The 14,491-nt window shown below is 32.1% G+C and overlaps 1 protein-coding gene across 13 annotated transcripts in view; it reads right to left on the reverse strand.

The window, feature by feature from the left end:
- The window catches only part of LOC148628555 (multiple PDZ domain protein-like), a 157,630-nt gene that overhangs the window by 121,647 nt on the left and 21,492 nt on the right, over window positions 1–14,491 (reverse strand). For 9 of the 13 annotated variants that reach the window (XM_088590081.1, XM_088589975.1, XM_088590071.1 and 6 more), the window contains 4 exons: window positions 14,234–14,254; window positions 8,919–9,053; window positions 7,269–7,562; window positions 3,349–3,478 (listed from right to left, as the gene is read on the reverse strand). In XM_088590081.1, the coding sequence (XP_088446207.1) occupies window positions 3,349–3,478; window positions 7,269–7,562; window positions 8,919–9,053; window positions 14,234–14,254 (580 nt within the window). The remainder of the gene's footprint in view (window positions 1–3,348; window positions 3,479–7,268; window positions 7,563–8,918; window positions 9,054–14,233; window positions 14,255–14,491) is intronic. The other 4 variants (XM_088590015.1, XM_088590004.1, XM_088589983.1 and 1 more) reach the window with 1 other exon arrangement.

The raw sequence follows: 14,491 nt of genomic DNA on the forward strand, positions 1-14,491 counted from the left end.
TCATAGGTAAAAGGTAACCACCTTCTCACAAAGAACGCCACTCTGATGTATTGATTTGGTAACTTACAACACATCTTGATTCATTAAAAACACTTCCTTCAGAATATGAATGTTCATCATGCTTTGACAAATGGAAATCAAAGGACCGTTTTATCATGAGTCATAAAAATAGCATTTGTCACGGACACAGATTTTTCATGTGTTCTTAATTGCTAAAATCTAATCTATAGGAAAGAAAAATATCTTTGATTGGATTAAATAGCTGAAGATGGCAGTTTCCAGTGTTTGAGAAAAGAAATCACTTGATTCCCAAGAAGTCCAATACGAACGAAACGCAAGTAATTTTGAAGACTTCGCCATAATTACATTGTTTGTCGAGTGTGAGGCAGCAATTTAGGTCAAGGAAGAAGAATATGGTGATGGATTTGTCTGTGGACACTTGGTTATCAATAGATGGCGTTCTAAGATGACATCTGACTCTAAAGGGAAATCATATTTGCATTGTCTCAATAGCAAATAAATCCTTAGACCTGAACTGGCCACAGAGAGAATTATCTTGGCGCAATACTTTTGACCATCTAGAGAATTTAGAATAACAACTATTCAGGGATTCTGAGAAATTACACTCCATAACAATAGAATTTAAGTTGTTTGAAAAAGAAATATGTGAAATTTCAATATCTAACTGTGAATACGGAAAGTTAATGTGTGTATTTTATAAATTTTATTCTGTCACTTAGGGTGTCTCTAGAAAAGCAGAGGATGCTTACCCTACAGGTGCACCTGATCCATGCTCAGTTTTTAGTTTTGTTACTTTGTATGTATTACTTTATGTTCTTTGTTGTGTTTGTCTGTTTTCCATCTCTGCTCTTTGTCCTTGGATTACTTTCTTCTGATTTCTGCTAGAATCTTGGTTTCCTTGATTACTCTTAGACAAAGATGCATTTTTTTTTTGCAATATCACTTCAACAATGACAAATAACAAATAGACCAAGTTTTAACATTACAATGACAACTCACACTTTTTTGCAATAATATCTGTAATTACATAACGCTTTACAATGTACTAGCGAATTGACTTCAAACATGGTGCAACATAGTACCAGTAATTGAAATCGGTCAAGGAAAGCAATAATTCAGACAAATATTCTGAGTGTGATTAGTCTACAATTGAATAGAGATACCAACCAATGTATTGGAACATTCAACTCAATTACTATTACAAAATTTATTGGATTTTTTTTATATGGTTCTGGGAAACTTTTATCTTTTCAAGTGTTTTCTAGATTTGTCAATTAAGACCAAGAATGCAACATGTAATTTTCTGCTACCAAACATACTTTGTCATTTAGAATGTGTCCTACAAGCTAAACATTAAACTTTCCTATCCTGAAACAAGTAGACATTGCCCCAAATGGGACTAATACCCCCGTAGCCTGTAGAACCATGTGCATTTGGGGGCCAATGTGGACACATGATTCATATTGGAATTAATTTTTTAGGGGAGATAGACTATACACTTTTGACACACAATTTCATGCCATTCTAAAACATCCAACTCCAAACAGAATTTGTTTGTTGACAACACAATAATAGAATGATAGAATATCACAGCAAATTTACTGTATACAATCATTCCTAACAATATGCACACCACAATATAGTAATCTAACGACTCCTTTAAATTTCATTACAATCCTGCACGGAGGGATTGCAGACAATGCATCAGACCAGGAATTGTTGAAAAAATGCGTAAGTCCATCAGTCATCATTTCTACATTTTTTGCCTGAACTTAAATTCCTGACAGTATGCACATCTCCATGTGGTTACATTACATCTAACAAAGTTTCATAACAATGCTGCAAGCTGCTTAGAAAATAGTTCCTTGACAGACAGACAGAAAGACCAGGTAAAACCTACCTACCTCCCAAACTTTGTTTGAAGGGGATATAAAAATATCTCTATCATACCTGTTAACCCTCCCACATTAGGGGAGACTCCCATAAAGTCAATGAAATATTTTAGAATCTCCCATACAGCAATGTATGATTTGTGGGTGTTTTTTGGTTAAAAATACTATATTTTCTGTGAAAAATACAAATAATTGAATTTTTATATAATAAACATTTGTGTTTCCCTAAAAAAATCCCCCATTAGACAGTCAAAAGGGGAGTATATCCCACATGGACTGTTCCAAAGGTTAACAGGTATGCTTTATCCAAAAATTCTTATTTTCAGAGTACTATACAAGATCTTGTGACCTACTGGTATATTATACTTTATAACAAAACAAAAATTTGAAGTTGATAATGACAATAAAGGCAAATCAACTGATTCATAGTACTGTACCAGTACTTTGGAAATAAACTTCTGGGTTTCAATTTTAGATTTTTAAAAATGATAATTTGTGTTGCTGCATAAGGATGACTTTAATGAAAATCATAAGCAGTGTTACTATAATTAACAAATGGTTTTGCAGGCATATTTAATTCTCGTTTGTCCATTGAGACAGAACTTGTAAGAGTACCTTATTCTGGTAAGCAAAGCAACTTTTTGTTATAGCAACCATGCACTTCACTTAACTATTAATATTTCTTTCCCAGACTACTCTTGTCAATCCTCAAAGGCAGTAGCAGATTGTCCACATCAGTCATTAACCCTTTCTAAACTAACACAGGAACACAAAGATATCTTTTATTATCTGTACAAACTAAACAGGATAACAGCTGTTACATACTATATTGGACAGTAATTGCCCCTTATCAATCCTTACTGCAAAACACATCCAATACCTATACAAAACAATTCAAATTCAATAGTCCAGCAGTAAATGCTAGTAACCTACAGTTTTTCGTATTTTATTTATCCTCTTTCAAAAGAAATTCAGTACTCTGACTTAAATCTCTGAAAACTTAAGAGGGTGTCTTTCTCTGAACACTGATTAAACATCCTTAAAAAACTTATCACGGCAAATGGCCATATAACCAGAAACATAAATACCATACCCAGTTTGTGACTTTGATCTTTCCTTTTATCAATAGACCAATGCCACCTTAAACCTCATCATAACTTTCAAGGGTTACTTTTGGTTACTGTTGTCATGGCCCACAAAATCAACAATTATAATACAAAGCCCCTGCTGGTTGACCTTGATCTTTCTCTTCCTCTGAATACACAACTGAATACATTTCTACTAACACAAAACCAACCATAACCTACCAGGGTTACTGCTGACATGACCCATATAACCAGCAATTGTAATACCAAGACCCTGTTTTTTTTTCTTGATTTACCCCATTCTACAAAAAACACAGCATACTTCCAAAACAAAACTTATCATAACCTACCAGGGTTACTGTTATCACGGCCCACATAACCAGCAATTGTGATACCAAGCCCCTGTTGGTTGTCCTTCATTAACTCGACATCAAAATAATTAATCTCCGGATATTCAGGTGACATATCATCAAAGCCAGGCTGAAAAAGACAAAACAATCTAATATTGAAATTGTTTTCATCAATAAAACCACAAAGGAATAGAGTTCAAGAAGTGCAGAATTCTCTATAAATGAATGATGTAACTGCAATTTGTCTGAACATAATATAAAACATATAAATATATAAAAATCAAATAAATGCAGCATAGTCAAGATATTGTGCACATGCAACAATATTTCCTGACTACAAGTGTTTTAAATGTTCAATAAATCAATTGATATAGTTTGAATTTTAAGTGTCAGACTCTGTAAGAATCAGGCAGTGGGTCAAACATGAAAAAAACACCATTTTGAAAATTTAATTTGACTATTTGCACCATCAGAATTAAGGGAAAAAGACAAAATTTTCCACACCATTTTGGTAAATTGAGTGATAATTCCATTGAAATGCACTGAAAATGAACATTTCAAGGGCAGTTAACTGTCAAAATCCTTATTTTTCTAACATTCTATTGAAAAATTTCTGAGCAAATCCAATGATGAAGAGATCAAAGAATGGTCTTTTCAAATAGAGAATGCCTCCTTGAGTGAAATTATATTGTCAGATCAATGGGTTTTTGACATACATGTTTCTGATTTTTCCCATTTTGCCTGATTCTTACAAAAACTTACACTTAAAATAACAACTAATGTGTTATAGAGTAATCAAGGGAACCAAGGCTGTAGTGGTACCATTCAATATAAACTTTCAAAGCAGCAAATAAAAGAAATAATTAACTGAAGACCAGAAATTTTGACAAATTTTAACTCAATAGAATACTGTGAAGTTATCTTTTATGGCAATTGCTTATTTTTGTCAAATAATGAGTCTAAAAGTACTATTAGTAATCTTTATGGCCATTTTTTTAATGGGGGATCAAATTTAATTATCTGAGAATACTGTTGATATTCTTGCTTTCATTCCATTAACCTTTTGAAAATTTCTCATCCAGGATTTATCCTTAGTCTAATAAATTCATGTCTTTTTTATTTTAAATTTGATGCAACCACCCCACACACTCTTAAATCAAATAATATCTGTTTTCAGGGGATAAAATAGTCACAAGAAAATAACATTCAAACCATATACATACATGTTTTTTTTTTGTTTGAAGTCATTAAATAACCATTAGTCTTCCAAAAGTTTCTCTTGATACAATTATTTCAACAGAACTGAATCTTGTTATTTAAACAGACAGACATTGGAAGTTAAGAAAATCATAAAATAGTTACAAAAATAAATGGGAAGCCTACATCAAGATGTTACAGCTACAAATTTGTAAATGTATTAACTTTTAAAAAAGAATAAATAACTACAAAAAGTTAATGGAATAAAGTTCCATAAAGTCTCAGGTTTTATTCCTATCACTTGATCCTGGAATAATTTGTATCAATTACACTTCCAGCAAACTGCAGGGAATTAAAATCACTCAAACATCCATTTGAAGTAATACGCTAAGCGCTTTGATGACAGCAAAACATGTAGTAATCTAGGAAAAGTCTGTAAAGTCAGGGTTATTTAGAATTTGTGTGATATGCTGAAGCTAATTGACAATTTGACCTGTCTCAATTTGACTTAGAATTAAGATTTCAGACACCATGGTACGAATTGTCAATCACAATGTTAGGTGTTAATAGGGAAACTTTATCTGACAAATTCTTTCTGACAAACTTAAGTGTTCAGAGAGGTTTTATGTGGAATCTTATTTCGACTTATATTTACAGTAACCTTCCTAAAAAGTTCAAAAATAAGAAGTCAATTTTGAAATTTAATTATTCATTGTCTTCTATTGGGAACACCGATCTTTATAAGAAAAAAACAACTTTTTTTATTGGATAAATGGATGTATGAGTGAATTTTCACAAATTCTAATATGATGTCCTTAAAAGGCTTTGAGACCACAACTTTGGTTGATTTTCAATTGCTATATGAGCAAGCAAACAACTTATTGGGCATGGCTTGTCAGTGTGTAAATTACTGCCCACCTTAATGATGTAAACAAACACACATAACTATCCAACGTGTTATCATTCATTTCAGTAGTGTTCGTTCTACTTAATTTGCCCTTTACTTCATTTGACGTAAAAATACAAAGCAAAATTTCACTAGCAACCATTTCAACTGACATAATGTAATGTGTACAGCCAAATGTGGACAAATATGGTGTGTCTAATGTTACCATAATAGGTCATGAACATATAAAAAAGTATACTAATTGTCCTCCTAGAATCAAAATAAATCACAGAAACTCCATTTTATTATTGTTTTACCACAGGCTGAACATTTATGCTGATATTTTAATATATAAATATTTCTTATAAAAAAATGGGACATAAATGGTCAGCCCGTGGTAAAACAATGATAAAATGGAGTTTCTGTGATTTATGTCTTAATTTCATCATTGATTTATGATTGCACTTTTTCGTGACAGTTATATCCTAAATCATGAACTTTGAGTCCCTTGTCATAATTCATTTTCAAAATCTTCACATTTTTTAACAGAGCCATAGGAAGAATAAATTTTTCAATGACTCACTATTGTTAATTGACCTGCCTGATTCTTAGCAATAGTTGTTGTTTACACCCAAGTGTTCCTACTTTTTCTTAAATGATTAATCACAATATAAATGTTTAACCATGACCACCAGGACCTCCCAGAAGACTAATTCTTTAATTCTTAATTGCAACTTACAATTAGTTCATACATATCTTGCATGGTTAGGGTCATTACATATTGTTCAAGGACTGTACAAATTTAATGGCCACAAAAGCTTTGTGATCATACTATCCTCTCAAGCATTACAATGCTTTTAGTTGATTGTAGAGCTAAATGAGTTGGGATTTATGTATTAATGAATGGAGAACTTTAATGTATAAAAATAACAAGTTCCTATGTTTGACCTAGCATAAGTTGTTCATTTCAAAATGACTTAATCAAAAAATGGATACAGAATTGTGGAATAGTGATGCTAATGCAACTGCATACCAAATTTGATTGACATAGCATAAGTCATATCAAACTGACCTAATCAGAAAACTTATCATGAAAATCTTTACTTGGATATGGACACAGGTGCCAGGAAAGTTATACCTAAAAAAAGTCTCACCTTTCCTGACATTCATCGCAGAGGAGACAAAAAATAAGAAATCTGCCTGCTTTTACAGTTACTAGTTTTAGCTTTCAGTTAAAACAGATATCTTTCACCCATGGTTTCAAGTGAGTGAAGGTCAAAGGTTGTAGAATTAATTTTTTTAAGAATGTCTGAGAAACAACCCATTGGTTATGCAAAATGTTTTAAAATTTTCCCTGGGTTAATCAGTGGTTATGATTTCAATTAGTCATAGACCTTTCATTCTAAAAATTTCTTTAGAACTTATCCTATTCCATATTTGATCTATATAGATAAATACATGAAAATTTATTTAGGTTACTCTGCAGGTACTTTTATTGTGTTAATCAAGTTTCCTGATCAATCGATAGACTACTCCACAGGGTGCAGCTTGCTACAAATCAGTTGTTAAACCCTGAATAGTTAGGGCACATATAGACAAGTACATATTCAAGCTTGATCCAACTCTGAATTTTTAATGTGATTAAATTTTTGAAGCATGTTAAGTGTCTATTACAGAGTAAATGTGTTTAAAGAACTTATTTCAGGGATTTAACCTCCGTCAAGATCAAATGAAGTTTAATTTTCACCCTCTGGACCTAAATTTGGACCAACTTGAAAACCAAATTGTGTGTTAAGTTTGAAACACTGACATTTCCAAAAGTGATACAGATACATACATGATGAACCTGAACAATGCCATCCATTCCCGGGGGTACAGTCATGTCTGGTATGGTCTCTGTAGTATCTAACAGTGCATTTATCTGTTGTATATGTTCATCTAATTGAAGAGTTGGAACTATAGGAGCATGAGGGATTTGCATGGCAGGTGGCTCTATAACTGGACGAGCTACAATGAGTCGAACCTGACTTCCAGATTGCCTCAAAACTTGAGCCACTTGTTCTGAGCTCATTCCACGAACATTAACATTTCCTATTTGTAGTAGGTGATCACCACTTAATAAATGTCCATTCTGAAATCAAATAACAGAACAATTCAAATTATGCTTCTATGTTAAAAAATGGTAAAGTGACAAACATTTGAATCTTATCTTATATGGGTTCATTCTTGTTCTTGAGAATTTTTACCTTTTTGTGTCCCATTATTGGATGGGTTTAATGATGCTTATTAAGTGTAAGAACTTATAAGAATCAGGCAAAATCAGAAGAATAAAAAAACACTCATGTCACAACCCCACCAATCTAACAATATAGTATCACTCAAGGATACTTTCCCTATTTGAAAAGACCATTATTTGATCTCTGCATCACTGGATTTGCTCATAATTTCTTCAATAGGATGTTAGAAAAATGAGGCCATTGACAGAGTAATCTGCCCTTGAAATATTCATTTTCAGTGCAGTGCAAAGCACCAACAGGATATGATAATTCTTGTCTTTTTTCCTTCATTTTGATGGTGCAAATAGTCAAACTTTCAAAATGGTAGGTTTTGTTCATACTATGTGTAACCCACAGCTTGATTCTTACTAAGACTGACACATAACTATCAAAAGGTTTTTTAAAAGCATTTGTCTCTGTTCTACAATGAATTTGATTTCTGGATTTATCTTGATTAATACTTTGAAAGTACTATTGTTCGTGGGGTACCGATTTTTGTGGTTTTCCTGGGTAGCAAAATAGAAGATTCCCATTGATGTGTATACTGAAAACTTCAAAACCACGAATTCAAGAATCCATGAGCTTGTGTTTCTTCCCTGATCCACAAAAATTGGTATCCACATACAATAGTATTTTCACAGGATTAATCAAAATAGAATAAAACAAAAAAATACAAGTACCTTCACAGTACGGTGCTTTCCTTTACTTTCAAAAGTAAATATTTTTTTCAAAACATGTGTAAATTAGAAACTTGTTGGGGTTAATCAAATACAAAACCTACATGTATGCTTAGAAATACACAAGATAGTAACTTGTAAACAAGTAAAAGAAGTTATAAACTAGGGGTGGATCACGGTTTTCAGGTTGAGGGGGGCATATATAGAATAAAAGGCTTAGCAAAGCGAGGCAACTTTTTGTGGATAGAATTTGTGAAAAATCAAGATTTCATGAAAAAAAAAATCTAATTTTTAGAAAAAGCTTACATCTGGCACATTTTTCCTTGAAGCTGCACCTGCTACACATGCACTTTCTTATAAAATAAAAATAATATATCGGTACTTAAAGAAATCAAAATACTTTTCTTGGTGAAAAAATATTTCCATAAAACAGAATAGGTTTCATTCTTAGTTTACTTCAGTTTGCTTGCTTTTTTTCAACATTTTCATGCCAACAATCCAAGACTTTTCCTCACAGTATTTATCAATACCTACCACATCAGCTATTCCACCAGGAAGTATGGTTTTCACCACAACACCTGTACTACGTCCACCGATAATCCCAAATCCTAACCCTGTCCCATCGTTAATCAGATCAATTACTTCAATTTGTGTCCATTCTGTATTCAGCTGAAAAAATCAATGAAGAAATGGTAAAAAATGACCTTGACCTTTGACATTCAGTATAATTTTATATCTCAGTCCAGTCCACTAAATAAAATATTTTCTATGTGTGTTTATACAGCAATTAGCCGCAAATATCCACATAAAAACTGTCTACCCTTGAACTTTCACCTCTGACCAACCAAAATGAACATAATCTTTTTACCAAACCTAGTTGGGGATTCCTAAAATTAGCATCAGATTTTCACTAAATATCACATCAAAGGAACGACTTTTGTTCTGTTTTGTACATAGGTTCACAGAAACTTACAAGGCTGTATGATATTCACAATATAACATGCTGTTACAACAAAATCAGACCATCATGACATTAAATCAATCCTATGTACTACAATTACTGTCCATTCTATACAAAGCAGATAAAGCAATAACTAATGACTAAATTACCTGTCAATACATTAATTACATCTTTATGTATAATTGATAAAAAATGAATCTGAAACTTGTACAGAGGTATCACATTGCAGTAAATTGATGATACAAATGATTTACATCAATAACATAGTAAATGTGAACTACATGCAAACAAAATTTTTTTTACAATTGAACATATTTGCCATAACATCTGTCTCAAATTATCTGCATTTATTCATGAGCTTTATGATAAGACATAACCATACAAGTTATATAACTAGACATGGATGGAACAGACACCATATTCAAAAGGTCATGTGACATACTGGGATAATGAAACCAGAAGAATGTATGTCAAGGACAGAGAAGCCTCGGTCATCCTTGAAACCCAAACAAATGTGTTGATAAATAGTGGAAAGCTTAATCACACACAGCGTTAAGACTTAAACAAAAGGGGGTTCCAATCACAAGAAACAACCCAGCACACAACTCCCTCCCTCCACCCCCACCCTACCTTTCTCGATCCACGAATGTTTACAAAGTATCATAAGGATGCCAGTTTACTTTATCCTCAAAAACTCTAACATTGCAAAGTACTTTAGCAGTAATTTGAGAGAATTAAAGTTATGTCACAAATAACTTGTGTTAAAAGATGTGACATTCAGATGCAAAAACCAAAATTGTGTTGACATGGCAGAAAGCACTTCAAACATAAGTTACAGTAGTTCATGACAGAAAACTAAACTTTCAAAGACATTTGCTAGATCCCTAGACACATAAAAGTGTCTTTAAATATTTACTATTCAACAAAATGCCAGTTGAAATCTAAACATAACAGATGAGACATTTGTTTTATTAATTTCTAAGTATTCAATTTTCCTTTATTGGTATTTTTCCAATTTAATTAAAATGTAAAAGTGCTCTGGCCTTTTCTCTATACCTTTTATTATCTAAATAGAAATTTGATGACTCTAACATAATGAGAATTACTCTCATTCTACTCCAATGCCAATAGCTCGCTACTATAGCATTTCGCTTTTAATTATGTCTACAGACTTTAATAGCTTGCAAAATAGATTTTAAACATAGGTCCACAGAAACTTTAATTCTCAAAAATTACTGCTAAAGTAGTATGCAATGTTTAGAGTTTTTGAGGTTCTGTCTGCTTTGTCAATTAGGAATTTCAAAATTATAACAAAAAGCAAGTATTTCCATTGAAAACATAGGTTAGTGATGTAAATTCCATTGATTCAAAATAATTTTATCAATAACCAATTATAGAAGAGCTTTCAAACAACAACATTTTTTCTGTTGCCGCATTGCTAGAAGTAAGGTACCTTTTTTGACAAGTGCAATTACTGTGAAAAGTATTATTGTTCATTTGAAACCAGTTTTTTGATTCAAATGGTTCAATCAAAATCATGACTTTAATGTAAAATCTCCAATTAAAAATAAAAATGTTCTGATAATACATTTGATTTAAAAACTCAACAAAATAGCAGATCTTTAAAAACCTACAATTAACAGCTCCAAAACAGCACATGATATACCAGTACTCATCCCCCTTTTCCATGTTGCAAGTCCCATATGGAAAAATTAACAGAAAAATTGAGAGGCAAAGAAAAACCTAGGGAGCTTACTATGGTGAAAGCAATAATTTTTTAAGTTATTTGAACAAATTGACAGACTGGCATAGTATGGGACTCCATATGCCTATCAGAGAACTGGGGTACAAAAATTTTGTGTCAACAAATATGAGTACATTCACAATAAGTTGATCCTAAACTTGAACAAAAATAAAAAAAACATACATAGGATTTTTTATTTAACAGAAATTTACAGAATTCTTACAAAGTTAACTAAGCAGGAAATTCAAAGTTGAAGGTCACTACCATTTTAAAAGTGTCATAAAACAAGAATAGGTATGGTGTATATGCCAAAGAGACAAAAACCCCAACAGGATGAAAATGTCAGCCAAAGTCACCCATTGGTCTTCAATGAACAACGAGGAAATCCTCATACTACAGGGCAGGCTGCAATAAGTTAGATTTATAAATACCTAAGACTGTTTCATTTTAATAGTTAATTTCTAGGTACATCATATTTATAAAAGAACACAAAAAGGTATTACCCTGGAATCACTCTGCCACACATAAGATATTGTTTCAATTGAAAGCATTGTTAATAACAAAAATTTCAATGTATTTTACAATGGAAACTATAATTTCAAATAGCTTGAAAAAATCTATTCCTTTCATTTCTTATGAAGCACCATGGCAACTTAATTCTACTCATTATTCAATTTAAATGTTAAAAGCAACACTTCCTCAAGAAAGACCTATGACATTTATAAATTTCTTAAGTTAAAGACTATATAATTTGTCTCCAGTGGTATTTCATAGCCCAATGTGACTCTACTGGCTGCTTATGTTATAAAGTTCTTTCATTTTATTAAGCAGCAGCAGTTATGCCAGTTCCACTGTGATAAGTAGATTTGTAATTTTTAATTTTCCAGCAAAAACCAGGCTATGAATGGGGTTTAATTAACTGTGGTTGACACTTATTCTTTGTTATGTAAGTCTTACATAGCAATGTCATAATCAAGACTCAGTAAGTGCTAGTGTTCTATAACATATTGTGAAAGCTTACTGGCTTAAATCTTAGAAATTAAATATTAGTTCATTATTTACATATGGAAAGAATCAATTTGCAATTATAATTCATTGGGCTGATTGAATGACCTAAGAAAAAAATGTGCAGAAATCTACATGTACATGAAAAATGCAAGCTCTCTCTCTTTAGATGGCTAGATTGAGAGATATCATTGATAAGGGGGAACAAATCATGCAAATTCCAAAGACTGTTTCATTTAAGGTACCAGTATTGCATTGCATATCCCGGAGCAAGTGTATGTCAAAACATGGAGGGTATAAAAATATATTGTTTTCTTTTTGCCTCTCTACAAACTAATGTTTTGTCAAAAGATATGAACATTGACTTATAAAATAGAGCAAACACAGCACTATAAAGATGACAAACTTTTTGTTAAGAAAATTTAACATCATAACATAAAAATGTTCGACTGAAAAGATTGGTTTGATGAGTGCAAAACGAAAGTGAAACTAGAGAAAATGGCTCTTTATAGTTCAAGACTACTTTTCTGTCAATCTTCATGGACTCACCCTAATTTTTTTGCGGGTAATTATTCTTTCACATGTCCTAAGAAATGCTACATAAGTGAAAGTTTTATTGAATCAATTTACACATTTTTTTTAAAAACCCTAAAAATATAGAATTAAGTCTCTAGGAATATTAATGGAATACTGAGACCTTAAAGTTAGAATATCTGACCAAATGAGCAGACTGGTTCATACTAGAAGTAGTGATCTGAAGATATATCATTTCTCAATATAATGAGCCAAACAGTCCTCACATTTTCCTTAGTAATGTAGTGCATAGAAGTGAAGCACCCCCTTCCTCTTTTCGAAACAAAAAAATAATAATGCCCCAAATTCAGAACAATTGCGAGCATTCATCACTGCCATGAAGTCCTTATAGACCAGAAGCTGGATTTCAATTGTTGTGATACAGAACATACCATAATACCAAATTAATAATTTAAATCAAAAATGATAATGCAAGTTTTAAGTGTTGCAAATATGACCTAGTTGCATTTTTAAAACACTATTTATTTTATTTCTAAGTATGACCAAGCCTAGATGAAGCCCAGAACAACCCCGGATAACAGAGAGCATACTACGGCTAGTGCTTTTGTCATTTTTTGGAAGACAGATAAGGTAGGATAAATATTTTCTCACAACCCTACCAACCATCCATCTGTTTATATAAATACTTCACATCAAGCCAGAGCTATACAGGTCTAATTAGTACTAACACTTTTTTTTTCTTGTACTAACAAAACAAACAAAAGCATAGCAAAAAATCATTATGAAAGGTCACATTCTTTTGGAAATTACAAGATGCAGTGTGGTATATATCACGCCAAGAAAATCAGAGTCTTATAGAGTTTGGGATTTTTAAGTTAGCTTGGTATGCGAGAGCAGTCTGTGAGCCTACAAATAGCAAAGATAGCACAAAATTTTGGCATAGTAAGAGTTAAGACTTCAGATCTTTTTCTTTTTGAATTTCAGAAAGTTAAAGTGTGCTGAACAAAGACAGATACATCAGTAACAAAATTGTTAAAAGTGAAAAAAAGGGATGTAACTTCTGAAAGGTAAAAGCAATTGAGACATAATTTAATCAAAATAGAGCTGTATTTAAAAAATCCTTCAAAAATGAAGAGATTTGGTTGAGCAGTTCTTTCATTTACAATTAAAGCCAAAAGTTAGTGGAACAGGTGGGAAAACCAACACGAGGATAACTATACCCCTTGACTTAAGGAGGGAGTAGAAAAACATTGAAACTTTTTTGTTTATTACATCCAAAAAAAAAAATACTGCAATCAGGCCTGGCTTTCATAACAAAAAAATATCAAATTGATATTTCCTCAAATCTTGAGGTTTTCCTAAAATCTACAATTTTAAGTGATTTGATTGGTCGAAATTTGAGTTGAGGAAGGATTTGAGGAAAACCTTAACTTGAGATTTTTTTTATGAAACTGGACCCAGTTCTTATAAAAGAAAGTAGTATTCATAGTTGACTAAAATCCAATAGAAACTTGCAATAGCCTTTATAAGCAGCATTGTAAACTAGAAAGCCAAAACTAAGTGACCATGACCTGAAAAGCACTGTGGGGGTATTCCTTTACAAACCTTCATTGCTTCAGTGATAAACTGTAAAACATAATATCACACCTCAAATTTCATTAACAACTTGGTATGAGATGAAGGAAGAAAAACAGTTTTGATAAAAACCATAGAAAAATCTGGGTCAGAAAAAGGTCTTGGTAAAAAAATGCACATACACAAAAAAAACAACATTAACAGTGCCACAGTGAAAATGCTGCATTTTCTATAATGACATAAAAAGTTATTATTAATTCAACACTTCTGACTTTTTGTGTTTGTCCA

Source organism: Perna viridis, chromosome 1 (genome assembly GCF_037379345.1).
Source record: "Perna viridis isolate PV_CMFRI_1.1 ecotype Kerala chromosome 1, ASM3737934v1, whole genome shotgun sequence".
In the NCBI taxonomy this organism is placed as follows: Eukaryota; Metazoa; Mollusca; class Bivalvia; order Mytilida; family Mytilidae; genus Perna; species Perna viridis.